Source organism: Hetaerina americana, unplaced genomic scaffold (assembly GCF_022747635.1).
Source record: "Hetaerina americana unplaced genomic scaffold, ioHetAmer1.1.p SCAF_5, whole genome shotgun sequence".
NCBI classification, from domain to species: Eukaryota; Metazoa; Arthropoda; class Insecta; order Odonata; family Calopterygidae; genus Hetaerina; species Hetaerina americana.
The window spans coordinates 94,563,654-94,590,716 of NW_027287095.1; the positions used below are offsets into that span (position 1 = coordinate 94,563,654).

Sequence of the window (27,063 nt, forward strand, 5' to 3'; positions counted from 1 at the left end):
ATGAATTAATTTCCCGCGCTTCACTGTAATCGATTGATCGATCCGGGTGGCAATGCAACACGTACCACTATCCCGATATTCATGTACCAGTGCAATAGAAAGGGTCTCTTTATCCATTTATATCGTGGTAAAATGTTTTGATTTTTTAGGTTATCTTAACCAATTTTTCCAATTAATGTTACTTTTAAGCACATCATTTTTAAACTACCTAGTTTTGTTTCTCGTGGGCATGGTGGCCAGCATGGTCGGTTGACGTCTGCTACAACTTCCACAGCTGTGTGAATTTGTCATTCAAGACGTGGTTTGAAATTATGTTGTAATTACTTCAATATAAACATGATTATTTTCCTGGAAAGCGTATTTATATTATTCGATGTGGAGTGAATCAATTCAAATGATTAATAAGCGATAAACGTTTCTTCATTGATGCTACCAAGGCTACAGTTTAGTAACCACTTGGGGTCCTAATGTGGTAACTTGTGCCAGTGTTCGTCTTGTTAATTATGGCTGATGAATTTGGAAAAGCTAATGATGAAGAAGGCGGCAAGCCCGTTGACGTTTTATTGCAGTGTCCATTGGGGCCAATTATTTACGATAAGCAGCCAAAGGAACTTTTAACGGAATTCAAGAATCTCTATGAAGGCCGCATTAAAAGAATAGATCGAGAAAATGGTGATAAACCTGAGGTACAACAAGTTACCATCTCTTCTACTTTAGTTCTTTTATTAAATTGATAACTATGATATGTACCATGTATGTAATTTCAAGGTAGATATCAAATTTTGAAAAAATACTAACTCCAATATAATCGTAAAATCGAATAAATTGAGCTTGACATTTTCACCCAAGCCTAATTTTCATAAACTGTAGCTTGTCATAAGATACTAGGGCAAAGCAGTTTGCATTTTGATGTTCTGTGAAACCAAACCATATTTTGTAAAACGACCCGGTTCGATTAATGGCAGAAAATTCAACATACGGTTAGAGCTACTGCCTTGTATATCATATTATGTTAATATTAGTTCTAAAGGTGATCGCTAGAATCCTATGCAAAATATTTGTTAGTTTTTTGTGGCGAAAGAGCTTTCATTTTTCCTGTGTTTGTGGGACAAAAGGATATTCATGTTGACCTTGACCCAAAAGTGGGTTTTTTCATAAGCCTGTGAACCTAACAAACTAATATCAAGCTGAAATTTAATTTTCTGACGTTGATTTCATTTTTTCGGAGTACAAATGGGTTGAAGACGATTCAGTTTTTATCATGTGCATTTTTATAGCAATTATTTTCTTCGTGTTATCCGCCCTTGGGTGCTCATCTTTGTTTTCATTGCTGTAATACTTTCATTACCGCAATGAAGGTGTTTTTGCATTGATAGTGAGGCTCTATGGGTTTATCATCTGTGAACCTAATATTCTCCGAATGAGGCATATTTTGGTCGAAATTCAGCTCAAATTCCGACTTTCAAGTTTATTTTTTATGTTACATAAACATATGTGAGAATTAGTAACATATTTCCATTGCCATCCGATTTTTGAACGCAGTGAATGTATTCATACATTCTTAATCCATTATCATCAAATACATACGTACATTTCATCATTCAATTATAGTTAATTTCATTAGTTGTAATTCACCAGGACTGAATGTAGTAATATTTTAAAGCCATGATTCAGACCGAATTCCCTAAATGCGACGTTGCACCTAATTAATATCATTAAGGTGATTTAGCGGTTCTTTCTTAGTTGTATATTCATACCATATTTGGATTAATTAATATTTTGCCCAAAAAATATACCTATGGCTGACATTTGATGGCACAAATTGTCATTCACCTCCCCTCCTAACAACTACTTGTTTTTTCAGACTGTAATTTGCGCACTTATTCTTGAAAAAAATTTCTTGTAGTAATGTTACATACCCTTTCATACCATCTTTCATATGATTGTTTTACTATAATATGACTTGCTTTTCAGCCATGCTTCAGACTTTTCCTAAGTAAATGTCAAAATGACAGCAAATTCGGTTCAGCACACTACATAAAACTCACATTTTATGCGGTATTTTGTGGACTTTTGGGACATCACTCCCCATGGACTACAACCTCGGCATAGTGGAAACATTTTGTGTTCTGCTGACCCGTAAAACTGTAGTGGCGGGAGCATTGACAATTTATGCTATTAGGGTCACCCACTCAGATAGCTTGAAGGGTAGGAGCTATGCAAAAGGTAATCTGTGAAGCGTCTGTTTCATAGTGAGGTGGCCGCAAAGGCGCCTGACCCCAGTGGGTCAGCCTTTTGAGTGAAGGTGTCACATTAGAAAAGCTAATATGAGAAGCAACTAAAACCACCTCAATTATTAATCCATGTTTTCCTGATGGATACAATTATGAAGTGTTGTCCTGGTGACTACAGGCTTCATTGTGCCATCTGTCATGGCCAACAGGGGAAGAGGCAAGGGTTCCATGTCCATCATCACACAAAATCTTCAAAAAGTAGAATATATGGCAGTGAAGAAAACACAAGAATACTGAACCAGTCAGAATAAACACTTGAAATGTTAAGATGATGTTGAGGACAGAGAAATCAGAAAATTTAAAGCAGGAGATAGAGTTTCAATGCAACAATTTCAGAATGTAAAAATCATTCGCTTAGACCAGGATCCTGGTCAAATTTTATTGTTCCGTGGTCCTCGCATGTAAGTGCGTGAAGAAAAATATTTGCCAATGATATCTATAACCATGGTACGTGCTCGCCACTCTACAATATGTAATGAACCCATGTATTAGCATTTATTCTGTTATCACAGATGGCAATGATCTGTACTTGTATGTGAAGTCAATACAAAAAGATGTAATTTAACCCTTTTTAAAAGAATGATTGTGATTTTTATGCCATATGAGAGATGGTTTAATAAATAGTGAGAAAAGCAGCAAATTATCGTAGAGATGATTATTAGAGGAGATATACATGGTTTGTATAGAAAGAATCAGGAAAAGTTAAGAAAAAAATTGATTTTTTTCAGATATTGCTACAATGCCTCAAAATTTTTTAAAGTACATCCCTTGAGTGTTGACAAACTTTTTCTAGTCGCTTTTCCACCACTTGAAGGCTCCCTGGTTGGTGGATTCCGAAGGGTCCTTATGGGTGAATGTGTTAAATTCTTTGATGGCACTTAGTGTCCCATGGTGATGTCCTTTGAGGGAGGATATCACTTTTGGGAATAGGAAATAGCCTTTTGGTGCCAAGTTGGGACTGTAAGGGAGTTGGGGAATCGTCAAGATGCTGTTGCAGAGGGTCTTTGCAAGCAGACTCTGCTCTTGGTTGTCATTGAAGACCTTCCGGATGAGTTTAGCACATATGTGTATATATACATATATATGTATATATATATATATATATGTTTATAAACACACACCAACAGGCATATATGTATGTGTATATATATATATAAACACATGTAGATTTTTAGAATATAGAGACACAAAGAAAGGACACTCACAATTTGTTATTTGACGTTTCAACAGCACGGCTGTCGTCTTCAGAATCTGAAAGAATTTCTGAAACCGACAGCCGTGCTGTCGAAACGTCAAATAACAAATTGTGAGTGTCCTTTCTTTGTGTCTCTATATTCTAAAAATCTGCATCTGTGTTTTTATATATTTGTGCGTCGCCGAAGAGCGTTCCATTTCGAAGATATTATATATATATGTATGTGTATATATATATATGTATGTGTATATATATATATATATATATATATATATATGTATGTATGCATAAATTATGTTTCCTGGATAGCTCAAGTGGTAAAGAGCATCTGTCCGGCAAGTAAAAAGATCCGGAGTTCAAGTCCCGGTCTAGGAAATATTTTTACACTTGTGATCTGCTTAATTCAGCCTTCCCCACCTCTATTTTGTTCGTCCTTTATGTGTTCCTATCCCTTTTCCTTATATCTATTTATATCTGAATATATATATATATATATATATATATATATATATATATATATATATATATATATATATATATATATATATATATATATATACACATATACATATATACATACAAGGGTCATCCGGAAAGTAGTACCCGTTCGTGCCGCATGAAGTGCTGACGACGCGAGTAGCCGCTGGACGAGGTCAGATAGCTTCAGTGGCTTGTCTGCCTTCTCTGAGCCAAGTTGCGTGACGCTAGCATTGCCTGTGTTGTTTCTGTGATTGTTTACAATGTTTAAAAAAATTGAGAACGCCGCCAGTTGTGAAGTGAGGGCAGTGATTAAATTCCTCAATGCAAGAAACGTTCGCCCATGTGATATTCATCGCCAATTAAAGGAGGTGTATGGAGACAATGTAATGGACGAGTCGTCTGTTCGGCGGTGGTGTCGCAACTTCAACATGGGGAGGGGGAACACACACGACGATGAGCGTTCGGAGAGACCGTCTGTCATTACAGACCAACTGGTGAGCTCAGTTGACGAATTCGTGAGGAACGATCGGCGCGTCACAATTGATGACATCTGTGAGCATTTTCCCAATGTTTCTCGAACAATTGTTCATGAAATTGTTAAACACCATCTGCATTATGCAAAAATTTGTGCAAGATGGGTCCCTCGCGTATCTCAATGAGCTGGCGGCGAAGGACTATGCAGCAGGAATACAGAAACTTGTCACACGTTATGACAAATGCCTTAATTTGCTTGGAGATTATGTTGAGAAGTAGTTTAAAGTATCCTCTTTCAAATAAAATTTTTTATGTTTGTTAATATTTACTTTTGTGTCTTTATTTCACGAACGGGTACTACTTTCCGGATGACCCTCGTACATGCGTATATATATATGTATATATATATATATATAAACACATGTACATTTTTAGAATATAGAGACTCAAAGAAAGGACACTCAAAATTTGTTATTTGATGTTTGGACAGCTCTGCTGTCGTCTTCAGAATGGCATTGTCGGGGGAGAGCGGAGAGGACATGTGCGGGGAAGGGGAGGTAAGGGACCAATAGGAAATGAACAAGGGGGTGGGGGAGGGATATGTAGGCAGCCATATGATGCATTCAGTGGGCTTGGTTCAGTCCGGGTGTTTTAAATGATTGGGCCACCCAGATATGCGCCATCTCGCGGGTTCTCACCTATATTATACTAGCAAATTTGGGAAGGATTTAAATCACCAAAACGGAGAAGCAGTCGTCAAAAGATTGATTGTGGGAAGCAGTGTGAGTAGGGATGGGATAATTAAGAAAGGTGGGAGGTTTGGTGGAATATCGGTGGTTATTCATGCAGAGGGAAAGTGCGGTCGTGCATTCGTCCAGGTAGAAGGCAGGGCAGAAGTTAATGGAGAGGCGATATATAATATTTTTTGAGGTACAGGTGGCGAGCGGTTGGGAGTTGGTACTGAGTGAGGGGGAGGGTCTTAAAAGATGACAGCATTTGCAGCGTGGGTGGGTGCATGGTGCGGATAGGGGCGGGGAGGAACGGGGGTGCTTGCAGTTGGTCTTGTGGACTTGAAGATGTCTCGCAAGTTCAACGGGCGTTTAAACGAAACAGAGGGACAGTTTGGGAATAAAAGTGATGTGGACTGAGTGTTATTGATAATTGGGAAGAGGTCACGGATTAGATGTTTAATTTTGTGTGTTCTGGGGAAGAAAGTGGTGATAAGATCAGGGCATTTTGAGCGATTTGGTTTGGGAAGGGGAGTGTATTGGGTTGACAGTTTGAGGAGTTTACTATTAGTAGTTTTTCAGGGTGCCCACAGTTTCCGAGACAGTCATGTAGCTGGTCCAAGTATTTCTGCTGGGTGGGGGTGTTGTTGCAGAGACAGAAGCCATGGATAGAGAGTGAGAATGGGATGGAGCGCTTTGTATGAGGTGGATGGCAGCTGTCGAAATGAAGATATTGTTGCTTATTAGTTGGTTAATGTGGACTGAGGTGTGAAACATATTGTTTTGGATGTGAATGTCGATATCTAGGAAAGTAATATTCGAGTCAGATATAGAAGAAGTGAATGATACTGAGGAGGAGGAGTTGAGAGAGGAAATAAAAGAGGATAAAGTTTCGCGTCCATGGGACCAAAGGAGGAAAATATCATGGATATAGCGGGCCCAGAAGAGTGGTTTTAGGGTTTGTTGTTGCAGGAAGTCGTGTTCTAGTTTATCCATAAAAAGATTGGCATATGTAGGAGCCATACGCGTGCCCATTGCAGTGCCTTTTATTTGTAAATATATTTTGTCATTGAATTGAAAAGCATTTTTGGTGAGAACGGTTTGGCTCAGTTCGATGAGGAAATCTGTGGATGGGGTGTGTGGTGTGGATGGTAGGGAGAGGTAATGTTTCAGGGCTTCTAAGCCTTATTTGTGAGAAATGGAGGTGTACAGAGATGTGACGTCTATCGTGGCCATGAGAATGGTCGTGTTGTGTGGAATTGGGATTTTATTTATTTATTTATTTATCGACTAAATTGGGCAAGGTTTAGACCTATGGTCCCTTCTTCCACCTAACCCTTACATTACAGATATTACATTGAAGACAATCACATACAACCAAGGTTGGGATTGAGTGTAGACGTTCCAGAAAGTGGTGCGAGTGTTTAATGTAAGAAGGGAGTGAAGTGGCTATTGGTTGAAGGTGGTGGTCTATTAATGCGGAGATTCGTTCAGTGGGTGAGTTGATGCTGGAGACAATAGGGCGTCCGGGGTTATTGGTTTTGTGGATTTTGGGTAGCAAATAGAAACGGGACAGAGGTGAGAACCCGCGTGATGGCGCATATCTGGGTGGCCCAATCATTTAAACTGCCCGGGCTGAACCAAGCCAACTGAATGCATCATATGGCTACCTACATATCCCTCCCCCACCCCCTTGTTCAGTTCCTATTGGTCCCTTACCTCCTCTTCCCCCCCCTCTCCCCCACACATGTCCTCTCCGCTCTCCCCCGAGAACGCCATTCTGAAGGCTATCAAGGAAATGTAATTTACCCTGAGATCCGTGGGTCTAATGTGTTGCCAAGCGCCCCGATTCTTTAGCCAAGAGATGGCGTCAGGGGGCTGTTTCACCCAGTGTGCGAGTCCCGGTCAAGGAAATATTTTTACTCTTGTGATCCGTTCGATTCCGCCTTCCCCACCTTTATTGTGTTCGTCCTTTATGTGTGTTCCCATCCCTTTTCCTTAAATCTGTTTCTATATAAATGAGTATTTATTCGACGTTTGGCGGGATTTTGTGTTTGAATGTGTATATATATATATATATATATATATATATATATATGTATATATATATATATTATATTATATATATATATATATATATATATATATATATATATATATATATATATATATATATATATATATATATTATATATATAATATATATATATAAATATATATATATAAATAATATATATATATAAATATATATATATATAATATATATATATATAAATATATACATATGTATATATATATATATGTATGTATGTATATATATATATATGTATGTATATATATATATATATATATATGTATGTATATATATGTATATATATATGTGTGTGTGTGTATATGTTTGTATATGTATACACACATACATATGTATAGTCCACTATAAAAGTAGTGTATTCTCTGGGAAAATAGATTAATTGATCGTGCTTATACAAATGCTTAAAATTCTTAATAATTACCCCCCCACTTACATACCATACACCTGTCTGCCACGCCTGGAAAGCATCCTAAAACCATGTATGTTCATGTTCCCAGAAGAGAGTGACAATGGTTGTTCCATGTTTAGCTGAAGATTGCCGCCCTGGAGGAGTGGGTGAAGGACCTGACTGAGCAGAATGCTGTGCTCATCGATGTGGCATCCGAGTTGGAGAGAGAGTCTCACAAGCGAGTCGCCTTGCTGGAATCACGGCTCAAATGCTCAGCACGGGCTACACGAGAGTCGATGCTCCGCATTCAGGATTTTGAAGCCAAGACATGGGAGGCTTCAGCAGAAAGAGTGAAGGCGCAGACATGCTCTTTGGTATGTACTCTCTGTCACTCATTTTCCAGAGTTGACTACATTTAAGGTGATAATAATAATAATAATAATAATAATTTTATTTCCCCAATTGACAAGTACATAGTATGGTACAGAATATCATACAATTATGTAATCGTATAGGGTACGTCAAGAAGTACAGTAACTGGATTACTAGCCAGAGAAAAGAAAAATGAAATAAAATTACACCTACACACATAGTTAAGGATTTACACAATATAAAATTCAGAATTACCCAGAATTGAAGTAGTCGTTCACACTGTAAAAACATTTTTCATTTAAGTACATAAATAACTTATTTTTTTAAAATAGAGAGTGATTTCTCATTTTTTAAACTAATGGGAAGCCTTTTGAATATTTTGATGCACAGAGAACGAGGTCCCTTGGACATCATTGTCATGCTAGAAGACACTACACACTGATGATTTCTAGTCCTAGTCCCATAGGCGTGTGTGCCATTATTTGATGGGAATAGATGCCTGTTCTTTTTTACAAAAATTATCGAATTATAAATAAAAACACTAGGGACTGTTAAGATGCCAAGGCTTTGAAAGAGAGGTCTGCAGTGGGCTCTATAGGGTTTATTGCACATGGACCTAAGCAATTTCTTTTGAATAATAAATATTTTATTTAACTTAGTTGATGACCCACTTCCCCAGATTATGATACCGTATGATACAAGAGAATAAAAAAGACCATAGTAGAGCATTTTTAAAACATCCATACTAACAGTATGTTTCAGAATTGAAAGAAGATAGTACACAGAATTTTATATTTTACTTAGATTTGTGATGTGCAGGTCCCATTTCAGGTATTTATCAAAATATATTCCCAAAAATTTATACTCATCAATAATTTTACAGTTATTTGACATAGGCTGAGAAGTACTTTTATTGGAATGACACATATAATGTTGCTATGGGGCAGAGGTGGTGGGAAGGAAGAAGCAGAAGGTTTTTTAGAGGGGGGTGTGACTGGTCAAAATGGTACAGGTTTTACATGATGGGTGATTGTAAGGAGTACGGAAGATCTGGGAAGGGGGTCATGCTTTTTTTAGGAGTCTGGTGGTTTTAAGTATGTCCCCAAGAAATTGGGGATATCTCGAGGTAACTGAAGGACACTTGGGGAGTCAATTAGCAGAGGTTTTATTTTTGGCTGCAGTGGGGAAAAAATGGCTATGATAACAGCTTTCAGGGTATGCCAGGGTAATCCCTGAGGTACCCGACCTAACAAAGAAAGCCCAAAGAGTTTAGAAAAGGATGTATTTATTTTTCAACATGATCTCCTTTCAGCTCTATATACTTTTCCCAGTGATGCTCAATTATTTCATCACCCTTTTTATAATAAGAATTGTCTTGCTCCTGAAAATAGCCATTAACTGCCGACGTCATTTCCTCACAGTTGGAAAATATTTGACCACCGAGCCATGTTTTCAAGTTTGCGAACAGAAAATAATCCAAGGGGGCTAAATCTAGAGAATAGCATGCATGAGGTAGCAACTCAATTTTGGCAATTGCAAAAACGGATTTGTGAGCTGGTGCATTGTCTTGATGAAACAGCACTTTCTTCTTAGCTTAATGTGGCCGCTTTTGCTTGATTTCTTTGCTTAGGCTTTGCAATAAGTTTGCATAATACTTGCTGTTGATAGTGTTTCCTTTTTAAAGATAGTCAATCAAAATTACGCCACACACATCCCAAAAATCCGATGCTATGACCTTGCCTGCAGATGAAACGGTTCTTCGCCTTCTTTGGAGCCAGTTCTCCCTTATGAATCCATTGTTTTGATTGTTCTTTTGTCTCAAATGTGAAGGAATGGACCTATGTTTCATCCATGGTTATGAAACAGTGCAAAAATTCAGCTTTGTTGCTGTGAAACTTTGCTAAACACTCAATTGAAACATCTTCACAACACTGATTTTGCTCGAGTGTGAGCAAACGCGGCAACCATCTTGCACACAGCTTTCTCATTTCCAAATGTTCGGTTAATATGCTATGTACCGCATTTTAGGAAATGCCTGCTATGTCTGCTAGCTCACGCACTTTCAGTCGACGATCATCTGGTATCTTTTTGGGGATTTCCTTAACCGTTTCTGGAGTCTTCACCTCATTTGGTCGTCCAATGTGATACTCATCTTGACAGCTCGTAAGGCCTCGTTTAAACTCTGCCACCCAATATTTTACTGTTGTAAAACGAGGGAGCAGACTCAACCAGAGTAGAATTCAGTTCAGCTTTCATATTGGTTGGGCTGAGGCCTTTCAAATGAAAGTATTGTATCACATAACGATGACCAATTTTCTACATTTTCACAAATTCACTGAAAACGTTTACTATTGATGGCTGCCAAACAAATACTAAACAACATAGCGTCTTCGAACTTGAAACATATGCTTTATAGATACAGTACAATTTGAATACAATATTTTTTCAAACTACTACCGCCATCTCTAGGTCAGGTCAGGTACTTCTGGGACCACCCTCATAAACACCAGGAAAGTGGTGAAGGTAAAAGGGTCATATTGTTGGCTTTTGACTCTTTTTCGACCTGCCACCTCCGTTACTCTAAACCGCTATCCCAAAGATGATGATTCCGTTGCCCCCTGCACTTCAAAATGCATTATCTACCGCTTTTCCTGTGACTTCTGTCCTACCTTCTACGTGGGTGAATGGGCTGCCACCATTTCTCTCCGCATTAACAATCACCTCTCCTCCTCTAAATCTCCCCTCTTCCTTAATTCTCCCATCCCTAATCTCGCTGCCTCCCAAGGCCAATCATCTGACAACTGCTTCTCAGTTTTGCTGATTGAAAGCCTCTCCAAAGTTGCAACTAGCCCAGAGGTGAGAACACGCAAGGTGGCCCACACATGCACAATTTGATATTTCAAACCTCTCAGGCTTAATATTGCCCACCAAAGTTATACAATGTCCGCCAGCCCCCCCTCACCCACCCGTCCCTTTGCCCTTCGTCCCTAACCTACTGCCCCCCCCCCCCCCATTCAACACTCCCCCAAATATACGTATGAAGACCTCTGACTAGATGCTTTAATTCTTAAAATAAATGTTGTTGAATTAAGTTTAAGAAGAGTGTTTTTTCAGCAGAAAATACAACACCAATGAATAGGGGACTATAGTCAATCTCATGTTTTTCTATTGTATTTTTAGAAAACCAAAAGTGACCTACTGCTGTTGGAACAGGAACAAATCAAATTGAAGGAAGAGGTGGCTGGTCTTAGGTGTGACATCTCCACCCTGTTACAGTTCATCAGGAGAGGGCGGAAAACTGACAATTGGAACTTCTCCGATTTGGCACTCAATGAGGTTTCCCAAGAAGAACTTCAATGGTGAGCGGTATAAATGTATAAAAATGGAGACATGGTAGTCCAGGGGTAGAGTGTTAGATTACTGATTGGAGGACCCGGGTTCGATTTCCAGGTAAGCCTCTCTGGGCACCCTCAGCTATGTCCAAGTTGTGTGTTTTTTCAGGTGCCAGATCTTCCTGGGAAACCATAGCTGGGACAGAGAAAGGAACTGGCCCCCCTTATCACCGTAATGTGTGAATTTCACATGCCTACTGGCTTAGTACTGGGTGAACTATACCATTACCTACCAAACCGACCTTCGGGTTGATTACTGTGTGTGTATGGGTTAATTTATGAATAGTCTGACCAGGTGCCATTTGGTCTGAACCTTGCCCACCAGGGGGTACACCCTTCTCCTCCCTGTTGACCTCCGTCCCTTCTGATTACCCCCAAATCACTCTTCTCCCTTCCTACTTTCCTTCACCTGTCCTTCCTATCCCGTCCTGTCCATCACCCATATCCTCAATTTTCTTCCTTCTGCCGAGGAAGGTGGTCGGGCCATTGAAATCTTCCAAAATAAAAATTGTGAGAGTCTCTTCATTTTGTATTTCTAATTTTTTTCAATCATTGCCAAGCCTGTCACTTCTTGACAGGGTTTTAACCTCATTTTATAGGGCACCAATTTTACCCTTCCTTTGTAAACTTTTCGTATCGTCTTACTGCTTCTTGGCCCCTCTTCCTTTGCTCTATTTGTTACCCGCCTCAATTTATCGACTCAATTCAAGTTTCATGGGATTCACTTGTTGATCAATACATATTACCAATCAAAATCTTTCATATCAGTTAATTTTATATACTTTTAAAATTTGGATTTCATAAATGGCTTGAAAGCTTCATTGGTAGATTTCCTTTGATTTTTTGAAAGTTCTGCCCTCACTTCTTTCTTGTCATTCTTGATTTTCTATGACACTGACAAGTATTTAACTTTCTTAATCAGAAAAAAATTTACATTGCGTACATAGTTGAGAAAAGACAATAGAAGGATGGTTTTTGGAAAAGTCATTCCATGTCCAACCCAGTTAAAATGATGCATGATAGTTTTCATCCTGGGTCCATTTAAAAAGGACTTAAAGTGATTGTAAGCTTCATTATAATGGTTTTTATTTTAGTGCTATTTAACTCTGATATTTATGTATTCAACATTTTTATTTCTGTTTTTTCAGTGCCTTCAAAGGTATTGTAAGAGAAACCCAGGTAATTCAAAATATGATTTATGCATTTGTGTGTGTTTGTTATTTATCTTCTCTTTGACTGTTTCCACTCACCAACATTTTATTTTCAAATTCAGGCTGGTGGAGAAGGTGAAATGTTTGACGAGGATTCAAGAGCTTCAGAGATAACTAAACTGAATACTGCTTTGATGCAAGAAATAATAGAAAAGGACAGGTGGGTTTCTCTCTGGTGCAAATTTCTCTAAACATCCTGTCGCTATTAGTCTATTGGTCAGACGTGAGTTATTAATGAATAATAATGTTTTATGGGTGAACGACACGGGTTCAGCATCTCCCAAGTGATTTTAGGATGGCAGAAAAATCTGCAATACATAGACATACCCATTACTAATTTTCTTGCTTTGATTCAAATTATTGTCCTTGAAACAGTAATCCCATTCTTCCCATGATTTATTATCCAGTACTGAGCATGTTCCTTGAGCTTTGGCTAAATAAGAACACATGAACATAAAGTTTTTTTTATGCCTATGTGCTTTCATTAAATCAATTTTCTACTTCCTCCCTTCTCCTACCATCTTCTCATTTTGAGGTGGGGCAAAATAACTGTCAGCTGCCCTCATTCCCAGCTCTGAAGTGTTTAAAGTTTAAATGTGATGCTGTAAGACAGTACTCTTCTCTTTAAATCCCGTGAGGTGATTCTAATAGTTAACTTTTTGTGCAACGTTTAGTTTGTCAGTGTGTGTGTGTAAAAGCAGATATGTGCACTAAATAGAAAGGAACATATTATCTAATGAATACCACTGTCATACTACTTATAGTTGAGTGCCTATTGACTCCAAGTTTACCGCAGGAGATGCAATGTTTGAGCAGAGGGGCATTATCCCTGTTAACCCAATGCGTATAAGTTTCACAGCAGCATCACATGTGGGGGGATCAAGATGGTGCGGGGGCTAACATACTGGCTTCCCAACCTGAGGGTGCGGGTTCAAATCCCAGCGGTGTTGAATATTTTTCAGAGGTGTCTCGATCCCTACTTGAGGTGCTTTGTGGAGGGCACTTAGGGTGAGTACGCCGTCCGTCGGATGGGACGTTAAGCTGCGGACCCCTTGGTGCCTTTCGTTAAGAGTAGGCTAATGCCGATGCCGGGTTTCTCTCCACCCTTCATCCTTTCCTGTCCATCCCCTATGGCGCAAATGACCTCAGCTGTCGGTCGCCTCCCCTCAAAACTACTACTACTAGCATCACATGTGAGATGAAACTAAATGCCCTACATGGCATGCATCTGAGATCTCTTTGGAAATTTTTAAGGAAATACAATCAAGGAAATATTAAAGCTCTAATGCTTACTCCTGAGTTAAAGCACTGTTATTATCGAAATTTGTAATGAAGCCAACCATTTTCTGTCTAATGCAGGAAAAAATAATCGATAGAAATTATTTTTCCCGGCAAGTGGTTTATAAATTCAAATAATCACAGGGATTGCCGCAACAGTACTTGTAATGGAGCAACTACTAATATACATTAAAATGCAATAATTTCATAGTGGAAAAAAATTATTCGTCTAGACTGGGATCCTTTTTTTGGGAGCCAATGGACTTAGCAAAGCATCAAGTCTTTCCTATATATTTTTCCTCCTGGTGATCTTCTCAACACGGCGAAAAATCATGATTAAGGGAAGGACATGAACCAGAATCCAAGCCCACATTTGCCAAAGCATGGTGTGCATTGGAGAACTGCATAAGTTAGAATCTGCTATGTAGGCATCCGCCTTGCACAGGGAAGTGTTGCTCTGCACGGTATGTTCTTCAGTAATTCATTGCTGTTCCATCACATCATACTGGACACAGTTGAATTAACTTCTAATGATGAGCCTTTGTTTATTGCTGCAACCGTTGATAGTTTGACATCTGTCCATTTACCAGATCTATCAGAACTGAGAACTGGAACCAATGCCAAGAATCAAACCTATAAAATCAGCCTCTTAACGAAGCTGAAAAAGAATAGAGCCAACTCACCACTTTTGTGTAAAATTTTATTAAGGAGACTTTGTGGAAGTGTTTGGCTTCATAATGCAATGGAATCAAGAAAGCGGAGATTGTCACATTGATAGAATTCCAAGTACATTTTCTTTGTCACTTTCATAAAGTTGACAGTTTCAGGCTTAACTTTGTGGAATTCCTTCATGATGAGGGTAAAAAATAAGAGAAACTTTACACTTCCGCACACTTTTAACCCTCTTAGTGCGGCGGGCTGATATATCGGCTTTTGTATCCCTGGCGAAAAGTGCGGCGGGCCGTTATATCGGCTCTTGCGTAGGCTATTGTTTAAATCGCTGTAACTTATGGTTTTTTCTTTAATAATTTAATGGTTTTTGTGCTATCGATAGGGTGAATTCCATACAATTATATAACACATTTTTCAATTTTTTATTAGCAATTTTAAATGCTTTTCAAAAAGTATAATTCTTACTATAATTTTACGTTCAGTTTTGTACATGTCGGGAAGCTCAGCCTAATTGTCTTCTCGTTTTTTTTCTGAGTGGTCTTTCCACTATGAAAAGCCCCTGAAAGGCTACTAATCTGTTTTCATTTGTAATCTCTTGAATGTGTTATGGTGTGGATATATAACTGCTTTCCAGACTTAGTTGATTCGATGGAAATGAGAGCACTGCTTTGTAATCATTTTGGTTTCTCCTGCCGTCCATCCTATCTAATGATTTGCGCCCTGTGTATTGGATTACATTGTCAGCAGTTCTCTGTGAGTTAGAACTTCGTTTTTTTCTGCCTTTAGATTGTAAGCACACTGCCGCAGTCTCAAGGAAAGGGGAAAAGTCCCAATTTGACTCAGTGAGGTCAGCCTTTTCAACAAAATCGAACTATGCAGAGGCTGACAAAAAAATTTGCAATTCACTGGTTTTTCTTTATTTGTATATAATTTTTTCTAAATGTCTTTTTGATTCTTTCTTATATTTAAATATGGTAGTTTTATTGAAAAAAGTTATAAAAAAATGTTAGTATTGTGTCTAAAAATCGAAAAATTATTGCTAAAAAAATATTCTTCAAATTTGCAATACTGTAATAATTACCTTTATTTTTCAGATGATGTAAATGTATAACACCATTATTAACTACAATATTTTATTTTAAAATAAAAAAACTGCATACGGACATCTAAACAAATAACTTCGTAATGTTTTTTTTTTCCTAACGTGATACATTTTCTTAAATTACCCTTCGCACTTCTCACTAGTACCCCTGGAATCCCCACCGCACTAAGAGGGTTAATGATCTATGACCATGGTTGCGATGCATCACCTGATGATGACGCGCAGCATCGAAACCATGGCCATAGATCATTAAAAGTGAGTGGAAGTGTAAAGTTTCTCTTATTTTTTACCCCCTGTCACTTTCCTTTTCATTTAATCTTCTCATCTTCATATAGTTTGGAAATAATCTTACAGAGCTATTTAAACCCTTTCCAGAAAAAGAAAATATTTTTAAGAAAACACGTAAAAAACTTGAAGTTATTAATTTAACAGCATATTTTGTTGTTTTTTTTATGTTCCTTTTTTGCCCATTTACTTTTTTCACTTTATTGTTTGATATTTAAAAATGATATGAGTAAATTTTTTCTTTCTATTTAAATAAGTATGTATTTTACTACCTGGCACATTTGTATTGACGATATAAATTGACTGGTTTTGACACTACATTAAACAGTGTGGATTATTGCCTTGATTTTAAGTCAAAATCACAGAGATGAGAGAAACTCCCTCGTGTCACTGTTTATAATATGTATACATTAATATTAATGGGAAAACACTATAGTTTTCACCCTAATTGTCAACTAAACATTCCTGGGAGGAGGGGAGGGCGGAGGGCAAATGGCAGGGAGGAGGCCCTTAAATGATGTACAGTTTAGCAGAAACGGATGCAGGGTCACGGAATGAAAGGAAGCACCCTCTTAACAGACAAGGTCTGATATAATATGATAATATTTTCATTCCATTTCTTCCGAAATTAAATTTGGACAGTGGCAAGCCAAAGTGAGGGTTTTTCCATTACACCTTTCTTGATTCACGGCAGGGTCCTAGATAGGGAATGAAACTTTTTTGGTAATCACTTGCCCTGAAGTCATAGTTCTATTGTATGCCGGTTGCAAACTTATCTTCTGGATGATAGTTGGATAGCTAGGACAAAAACTTTTGAATATTATTATAAAGGCAAACAGTGTGAATATTTGGTTCATAAATTATTATTTTTTCCAGCATTATAGCAAGATTAGAGGGTGAGGTGACACACTTGTCTCACGAGCTCTCTCTCTCCGAGTCTGCACACACCATTGACAAGCTTGGGGCATTCCTCAGTGAATCAAATGAGGTGAGTGGACAATATGAAAGTGAATGGAAAAAGGTTATGCTGTTAACCTTTTCATGCAAAGTTTTTCCTTCTTGATTTGTCCCATGCATTTATGTCCCTTGGCCTTCCTCCTCTTGGGACTTTTCCCTCCATTTTTCCTTCTATTATAGTCTTCACGAATCCATTGTGCCTCAGGGTGTGGCCAATCCATCTGGTCCTTCTTTTCCCTATGGTGTTCCATAAGGTCTGTTCTTCGTCTATTCTTCTGTATGCTTCTTTATTTCTTATCTTATCCGTCCATTTGATCTTAAGCATCCTCCTCCAGCACCAGGTTTTGAAGGCTTCTGGTCTTTCCTGGTCTACTTTTCCGATGGTCCATGCTTCTGATCCATAAGAGTGCCACGCTCTGTACGAATGTTTTCACATATTGTCTCCTCGCCTGTAGTTCTATCTTCTTTGAACACAGCAGTTGTCTATTCATTGTGAATGCTCTCGTAGCTTGAACTATTCTCAGAACTTGGTAGAGTTCTTTGATGTATTGCTTCCATCTATTGCCAATATCTTCTGTCTTTAATTGCCATACCCTCTATCAGTATATCCCCATTTATATCCCTGGTAGTGTTGCTTTTAATTTTCCTTTCCAAGCGAGGCGGCTGGAAGAAAACCTGATGAAGGACGAGAGTGAAACGGATGACAAAAACCAGGGCCCATACATACTGAGGAGCGAATTCAATAGAGCAGTAAAAGACCTTGGGAAGAAGAAAGCTCCTGGGGAAGACAAAATTGACGGAGACATCATAAAGGCACTCAGAAACAAAGCCAAGGGCAATCTGTATGGAATAGTTAAAGATAGCTGTAAATACAGAACACTTTCTGAAGACTTTCAAAGGAGTTTTGACGATCATGATACCAAAGAAGACAAGGGCAGAGAAATGTGAGGAACACCAAAACTTGAGTCTTGTGTCACATGCATCAAAAATACTTACATGAATAAAAAGTCGAAGGATTGAAAGGAAAATTGAAGATAACCTTTTGGAAAACCAATTTGGCTTTAGGAAGATCAGAGGAACCAGGGAAGCCATAATCTGCCTGAGAATCATGATAAAGAAAACAATACAGTTCGTGGATTTGAAGAAAGCCTTCGACGATGTGGAATGGAACAAGATGTTTGGACTGCTGGAAAAACTATGAATAGAGTACAACAACAGAAGAATAATCTATCAGCTATACAAGAAGCAAGTAGCCACAATGCGAATGAGAGATAGAAGCCACAGAAAGGCTAAAATTAACAAAAGAGTTAGAGAATGGTGCGACCTCTCACCTGCATTGTTCAACATGTACATAGAGGAGGCAATAAGAGAAGCCTAAGGCATCAGATTAAACAGAATTAGCATCAATGGAGAAGAGATGAACACACTGTGCTTCGCTGACGATATTGCATTGATAGCAGAAAAACAGGATGATCTTCCAAGGTCAATAAACATATTGGATCAAGTTCTAGAAAGATACAGCATGAACTTAAACAAGATGAAGACTAAAATCCTTGCATGTAGAAGAGAGAAGCGGAATACATTAGTCACACTGAAAGGACAGAAATTAGAGCAAAAGTATTCCTTCACCTGTCTCGGAAGTGCCATCGCATGGGATGGAAGAAGTGCTACACACATCAAGCGAAGAATAGCTCAAGCTAAGAGAGCATTCACAATGAAAATACAACTGCTGTGTTTGAAGAAGATAGAACTACAGACAAGGAAACAATACATGAAAGCATTTGTATTAAGTGTGGCATTCTATGGATGGATCAGAAGCATGGACCATCGGAAAAGTAGACCAGAAAAGACCAGAAGCCTTCAAAACCTGGTGCTGGAGGAGGATGCTTAAGATCAAATGGACGGATAAGATAAGAAATGAAGAAGTATACAGAAGAATAGAGGAAGAACAGACCTTATGGAACACCACCGAGAAAAGAGAAGAACCAGACGGATTGGCCACACCCTGAGGCACAATGGATTCGTGAAGACTATAATAGAAGGAAAAATGGAGGGAAAAGTCCCAAGAGGAGGAAGGCCAAGGGACATAAATAGATGGGACGAATAAAGAAGAAAGTGCATTGCAAAAATACGAGGAAGTAAGCCTATTAGCATTGGATAGGGTAGGATGGAGGGCTGCGGTGTCAACCAATCTTAGGATTGACCGACCAATGATGAATGATGGTGTTGACCTTTTTAAGCATTGAATGAACACTCTTATTGTTGCTGCTGATGCAATATTTTGGACAAAGAATGAAACTTGTACTTCATACCCAATTAGCTAACATTATGATGTAAAATTACATTTTTGTTTTGTAAATTTCATGAATTAAAAATTATGGTTGTTGTTTAAGAAACAGCCGTTGCACACGTTTTTTTTGGATGCAAATTTTTCTTCTCTTGTTCTAAATTGATGATATTGTTTTTGTTTGAATATGAATGGAAAGTATCGGGTTAATCTTGATCGCATAAAAAGTTTGTTTTGAAATGTTGTTAGTGTGGTTATGAGAGGTACAGCAATAAAAAAATTGTTGGGTGATTTGTTTTGATTGCAGAGCAGTGTCTGCCACATGAGGGTGCAGCTGGAGAGGAGTAGGGAGGAGAATGAAAAGAAAAGCTTCGTGATTGTGTCTCTCAAGGAAGGGCTCGTGGATGCTAAGAAAAGGATTGCTGAACTCCAGAGGCACATATCAGATTTGGAAAAGGTTAGAATGACGTGTTTCATAGATTTCAAGGCTGAGAGTATCTTTTACATTAAATTGTCAACTCTTTTGATGTTGGTCTTGTCTGCCAATAAAATAATTAAGTGTTTAAGTGTAAACTTTAACACAGAAAGCAATCAGAAAATGTCTTGCTTATTATATTATGGCCTTAACCAGAGAATATCTGAGTGTGCTTGCTCACATTAGGTGTTTGCCGTTGAAACAACCCCTGCGTAATATTTGAACGAGTATACTTTGTTAAGGTCATTAGGTGATATTTTCACTATGTGAGATATTCGCCTGTTAGTGTTGCATATTGGCATGCCGTGGAGCATTTCAGCAAATTGTTTTACAAATGCTGCAATGTAATTGAATTGATGATCATGATATCGTACAAAATTGTGCAGATAAAAGGAGAATATATATTTTAGGGAATTAAAAAATAGAATATCTATTTACATACGCACTTCATATTTAAGGCAGCACATTAATAGTGATCAGAAACCATTCTGTAGCAATTAATTTAACTATTTTTTTGTGAGGTTTGAAATGTGGTAATAATGCATGAATTTTTCATATTGTGAATATTAATTGCATGATCATCTCTGCTGTAAATGTAAAATTGATCCAGGGTAAATTGCAATGACCTCCTTTTAAAATACATTGTACCTATGGGAGCATGGTTTTCAGATTTTTTAAAATGATGGTTGACATCTGATAAAAATATGCAATGGATAAGTCAACTTGACTGAGTGCATTAGAAAAGTTGTGTGATAGGTATGGGAGCAAGTCAATAAAGTAAAACTAAAGCTATGCGATTTGTGGGGAGGAGTTAGGCAATCGAAGGAAGAAGTTGAGGAGGGCAGAAACTGGAGCAGGGCGAACAGTTTAGGTCTCCTGAAAGTGTCTTGGACCAGAAGTGCTAGGTATGTCAGGGGAGGAGAAGGGATTACTTGGATAAACCATAAGGAGGCAGGGAAAATGGATTAAGGGCGTATCGATCAGCAGTGGGATGTTGAAGACTGTGATGGAGGAGAGAATGGAGGGAAAAAGAGGAAAGGGCATGAATAATATGATACGGATATTGGAAGGAATGAAGGGAGGAAGGATGTTTGCGGAATTGAAGAGGGGTACCTCATTGAGTGGGGTGCCAGGTTTGTTTTGTTAGGCGATGCTGAAAACTGTGGGAGTTGATATGCATTCTTGTGTCAATCCAAAAACATACCTTTCTCCCACTAACTCTGCCTACCTGCTGCTAACACCAATGTCATGTGAACTCTTGTGTTGGTTTAAGTCAAAAGTGGAATTCAGAAGACAAGTGCTCTTTAAATGAGTGTAAGATGGCATTAGGAATGCTGTATATAGCCTGAGTACTCATTTTACCTGTGCAGAAGCCATATGGAGAGGAACTGAATAGTTTGGCAATATTAATATTGTCATTATTTACTAGAAAATAGTATGACTGTGGTTTAATTTTAATAATTTCAAATTATAACAGAATTAGCGATAATATTTTGATAATTACCATTATTTCCATTTTTACAGGTATACGCAATGCTCATTCTTATTGTGTTAAAGTTTTTCAGTGATTAAATTGTTTTGACAATATCAGGTGAATTGCCCATTTCTGTTAACAGTGATTTTTATTGTTTGTTTACTTTGCATATCATAAGCTGTTTTTCTCATGTTAGCTGTGGCAGTGGACATCAAGTCCTTGTAGATGCTGAAAAGAATCTATTAATTCATCAGGTTTCAGAGTTAGATTAGGAACAGATTTCTATTTATGTACTTCATCATAACTGTCCACACGGCATACATTTTATTTCAGGTCTCGCTTGAATCTTTCCTTGCTTAATTAGTAATTTCCATGCTGTATCTTTAATAATGTGCACGTACACACATTTTCTCTTGTTACTTCCTGATAGTGCTTTAACTCTCCTGTGCAGGGCACCCATTTCACTCATCTGCTGTGTACCCTCCATATCCTCCCACTGTTTCACTCACCAGCTTTCTTCTAGCTATGATTTTCCTGCCTTATTTCACTCCCTTTGTACTTTTTATTCAAAATTCCATGTTCGCTTTCTTCAAGCTATGATTTTCCTGCCTTATTTCACCCCCTGTGTACTTTTTATTCAAAATTCCATGTTCGCTTTCTTCAAGCTACGATTTTCCTGCCTTATTTCACCCCCTTTGTACTTTTTATTCAAAATTCCATGTTCGCTTTCTTCAAGCTATGATTTTCCTGCCTTATTTCACCCCCTGTGTACTTTTTATTCAAAATTCCATGTTCGCTTTCTTCAAGCTATGATTTTCCTGCCTTATTTCACCCCCTGTGTACTTTTTATTCAAAATTCCATGTTCGCTTTCTTCAAGCTATGATTTTCCTGCCTTATTTCACCCCCTGTGTACTTTTTATTCAAAATTCCATGTTCGCTTTCTTCAAGCTATGATTTTCCTGCCTTATTTCACCCCCTTTGTACTTTTTATTCAAAATTCCATGTTCGCTTTCTTCTAGCTATGATTTTCCTGCCTTATTTCACCCCCTGTGTACTTTTTATTCAAAATTCCATGTTTGCTTTCTTCAAGCTATGATTTTCCTGCCTTATTTCACCCCCTTTGTACTTTTTATTCAAAATTCCATGTTCGCTTTCTTCAAGCTATGATTTTCCTGCCTGATTTCACCCCCTGTGTACTTTTTATTCAAAATTCCATGTTCGCTTTCTTCAAGCTATGATTTTCCTGCCTTATTTCACCCCCTGTGTACTTTTTATTCAAATTTCCTCCTCTTGCCTATCTTATTAACCATATCATCTGTAATTGATGGTCTCGTTTTCCTATTTGATGTTTCTATATTTTTCTTTCATTAACCCTTTTTTAGATGTTCCATCTTTCAGATACTTTACAAGTCCCTGACCCCTGATACTCCTTTCATATTGACCTGGAAGTGCTTCTACATTCCATTTCCTCATCTGTCTTCCTTGTTTTTTCTCTTAAATGTGACGTTATAGTTCATTAGCACTAAATTATGCTTTGAATCTACATAGGCTCCCAGGAGGGAACTGTGTGAATGATGACGCTATCCATAAATCTGTGCCTAACCATTATTCAGCCTAGCTAACTGCCATCTCTCGGAGACCCTAGACATAATCCATGCATAAGTTCACCCATCATGGTGGATTATCTTTCGTCTGGCTTCTACCCTTTGTCCAGGCAAATATCATTGCTCCCACCCACACAACTCTAGTGGTCATCATAAGGTGCAAGCCCTTCCATTACGTCAATGTTGTTGTCCATGGGGAGGGAAAATGAGCGAGTGGTTGTTTTCAAACGGAACATGAGAACTTAGTAATTCACCTATACATTACAGAATACAGTGGAACCAAACTTAATTATCACCTTGCAAGAGTAATTGGCATTATGAGCATAAATATTTTGCCCAAAAATGTCTCGCTTAATGAGTGACTTTTTGCATAGTGAGTGATGAGGAGAATGGAATTCCCAGAATGATTGCACACCTGCTGAATCAGTTTGTGTTTAGCACTCATTCTACGAGGATCTCAATGTTGCCAGTGATTACCCATTTTTCCAAACTTGTGTTCAAACATTATTTTAAATTTTTTTGTGCAAAGTTTAATAATATTTGGTGCATAATTTAAGAAATCTCCCCGAAGGAAAAGCCTCAAGAAGACAGCCATAAGGGAATAAAAATGACAGTTGAAAAGAAAACTAAAATCATTGAAATGCTCAAATGAAGGGAAAAATTAATGAGTGAGGACAGATAGATGTGTAATAATGTAAAGGGAATGTGAGGTGTGGGTGAGGCTGACCTAGCATGCACGTACAATTGCTCTACTTGAGCAATTTGTGATATCCTCTAGAGAAAGGGCAAAGTTAAGAGATGGATGCTTCAAAGGGAGTGACTAGAATATCTATGCAGCAGTTAAGTATTCTCAACAATATTGAAAGCTTGCTTCTCATATGCATAAATATAAGCAATTGCAATGCAACACCTTTATCAAGAATAGCATCTATGGGAAGGCAGAAAAGATATTTGCCGATCTCGTTAAGACGATGCCAGGGCATCAACGACCAAGTATTTCAGGGAATCTGTGGGTGGTTCAAGAAGTTTAAGAGAAGAAACTGCATCTTTGGCGTGAGGCACAGTGGAGCAGCAAGCTCCGGCTCAAAGGCAACCGAGAACTTTATTGGTTACTTCAAGAAGCTCGTTTATTCTGAGGGTTACCTGCAGCAATAGGTTTTTAATTGTGACAAGATGGTTCTCTTTGGGAAGAAGGCATTGAAGTGAAGCTATATTTTTACTTTCTTATTAATGACATGTTAATTAGTGCAACAGTTGAGGAGAATGCGTTGCCCAACCACAAGGCAATGAAAGGCTGTCTCATGCTGCTATTTTGTGCCAATGCAAGCTGGGATTTGAAAATAGATCTCCGGCTTTTTGTTTAGAATTCAAATACTTCACACAAACCTTCAAGAAGTGCAAATGCCGGAAGAGGTGGACTAAATGTGATGTGGAGGTCATGGGAAAGTATTGGAAACTGTTATATCATATGAAGTATTGTCCTGATAAGGCATTGGCTATGCATGCCGCAAATATAATGATATTGCTTGGCTGTATTTTCCCATAGTTCTGAAGAATCAGCAACAAAAATATCACCAGACAGCTTCCTAGTAAAAAAGTATTGTATATCATGAATAATAAACTAGGCAATTATTTCGATTCTTTTTTTTGCAAATTGAGTTTGCAAACCAGGTTGGATCATTCCATCATGGAAGACAAGATAAGGATGATTTGCGATCCTAAACAATTTACGCATAGTTTTCTTTGAATTAACATTGTACATTATTTATTTTTTCTGCATTATCGTATTTTACATTAATTGTTTGGGAAAAATTGTTTCGCTCAACTATGTTTTGCTTTACGAGAAAGATCCCAGAGCAAATTATGCTCATTCTGTGAGGTTCCACTGTATTGTGAGAAAAGTCATTCTTCAAGCATCATTAGGGTTTTAATTCAGTTACGATTAACAAGGGTCTCATTGCATATCTGTGACTTTCCATTTTAGAAAATTTGTTGAACATGTATTTAATAATTTAATTTGTCATGATGACTGTGAAGTTAGACGTAACCAACCTATTACCTTTCATCCACCTATATCCACAGCCAAGTTCTCATGTATTCTCATGTGTTTCACTCATGGAGCTAAGCCCATGAAGTGAAGCCCTTGAGTTTTATCGAAATCTCTTTAGAGGAGTCAGGTTCTCAATACTGTGTTATGGATTTGTCATATTTACCAATGCCGTTCCATGCAGGCGTCAAGGGAGACCCGAGACGTTCTCACGAATGAGGTGGCTGCGAAGCACGACCAAGTGCTGGTCCTGCGAGGGGAGCTGGGGAAACTGGAAGAGGCCCTGCACCAGGCATGCGTGCAGGCGCGCTTCAAGGATGACATCGTCAAGGAGATGAGACAAGAGATTCGAAGTTCTCGGGCCAAAGTGAGTGTTGTCTCCTGATTCTGTTAAACCTCTATTGTTGTCATCCCACGGAACTCAAAGTGGTGCATAATTAATGCTCCAAGCAGTCTCCACCCAAAGACAAAGAGTTTGGGTGCATTTCAGCAGTGCGTACTGGAAATATACCTATTAGTTCATTTGCCCATGACTCACGAGTGGAATTGTGCACATCTCGTGAAAGCGCTCACTTGAAACCAGGTGTACGTGTGAATTCCACTGTTTAGGGGTAGTGGATGTACTAATGGGATTGCATATGGGGATGAAGGGCCTAAAATGAGCTTAGCAATCAGTGATGGAACACACAATGGCTGAGACTAAGTGTAATGCCTTCTACCCTCCAACCATAATTTAAAATTTCCCCTGGTTCTCCTGAAGGCGGCTCCTATATTCCCTCCTTCTCCTAGGTGTATGTTATCAGGCACTTGGCATGGGTGGATTCATTAAGGGATGCCTGAAATGGGTAATCACAACCCTCCCCTACTCGAACACTTGAAAACATTAGTTGAAGTTGTCCATGTAGAGGCGTCATTGTATGATAATTATGCCTAGCATAATGTATTTAATTACTAAATGTTAGCATCAACAATTACAATGGCATAAGTATGCATATAGCCTCATTACATATGCCATTTTGTGTGAATATCCCGAGTTTTGTGCAATTCTGTATGACATCTAGATGATATCAATTGCTTGGCTATCGCTCTATCTTTCTAAAAAGAAATTATTGAATCAAAAGCCAGCTACACTTGATTGACTATAAGATTCAATGAACTCTTTCCCCATCTAACGTTTGGTCATGCTGCCGGCTGGTCCTTGTGACATGGCATTCAGTCATACATTGTTTTCATTGTCTGCTGTTCCGTATTGCATTAAGCGTGAAACAATTTCATCACGCTGACCGAAACAGAGCCATAGACAAGATCAGCATTACTCTTGTGATTTCTTTGGTTACGACAGATGTCTTTTGAAGAAGAGTAAAACTCTTTGTTGCTACATATTCAGTTGCTCATGGTGTCTGCCAGAGTAATAGTTGTCTTGATCTCCCAGAGTCTTTGATTCCAGGAGAGTTTTTGGTTGGTTAGAATTGGCTGATAGGTTAGGGGTTAGGTGGAATAAGGGACTATGTAGTCTTAATCTTGCCCCTATGAAATACCTCTTTTATTGAATAGGTAATGATTTAAAATTTGAAACTTTGTGTTTGTTGGAATTCAATTTTTTTAATAATTCATATTAGATAAAGTAGAATTAACAATTATAAATTGCTATAAAACGCATTGTACATCTAAGATGCACATGATTGATCTCAGAGGATAGAAAAGTATCGGAGGCAAGTTTTCTAATTTCAATTTTGAGCATCAAAGTGGACCGCTAAGTATCACTTTCAATGCCTCAAATTTAATATGCCGCATACCACGATATTCTTTTGAATCACGAGTCTAAGAAAGCTGTCAGCGTTAGTCAGGTGGGTGGCGTGCATCCCTTTTGCATATCCAAGGGTGGTGGCGGGCTGGAGTCCCATCCCTGGCATGGGGTGGTGTCCCCACGAGGGAAGATTCTCGAAACAAGTGCTTTAAAATTGCAGAGAGGTCACTACTGGAAGGGCAATAGTGGTCATAGTATGACTCCAAATGCAAATTCTAAATGTGGTGATGCCATAGAGCCACCTCCAGAAATCAAGCAATAACAAGACATTGGAAGGATTCTGATCTGGCTTTTTTCAGTTTATCCCTTTACCATTAAGCCATTTCTCAAGAAAGAATGGATATCAGTGAATATGAACATGAAAATTGTAATTGATTCTTTTTTCTTTGTCCCTCCTTAGAGATAAAATTATCTAGCATTGAGGTTCATTAATATTAAAAGCAGGAGT

General features: G+C 38.3%; 1 protein-coding gene across 1 annotated transcript in view; it reads left to right on the top strand.

Moving 5' to 3' along the window:
* Nucleotides 1-242: 242 nt before the first annotated feature.
* LOC139693704 (early endosome antigen 1-like) overlaps nt 243-27,063 on the top strand; it is a 31,348-nt gene continuing 4,527 nt past the window's right edge. The window contains exons 1-8 of the mRNA XM_071591958.1: nt 243-686; nt 7,792-8,025; nt 11,204-11,382; nt 12,564-12,594; nt 12,689-12,786; nt 16,840-16,951; nt 19,515-19,664; nt 24,993-25,175. Coding sequence (XP_071448059.1) covers nt 504-686; nt 7,792-8,025; nt 11,204-11,382; nt 12,564-12,594; nt 12,689-12,786; nt 16,840-16,951; nt 19,515-19,664; nt 24,993-25,175 — 1,170 coding nt within the window. The 5' untranslated portion in view covers nt 243-503. The remainder of the gene's footprint in view (nt 687-7,791; nt 8,026-11,203; nt 11,383-12,563; nt 12,595-12,688; nt 12,787-16,839; nt 16,952-19,514; nt 19,665-24,992; nt 25,176-27,063) is intronic.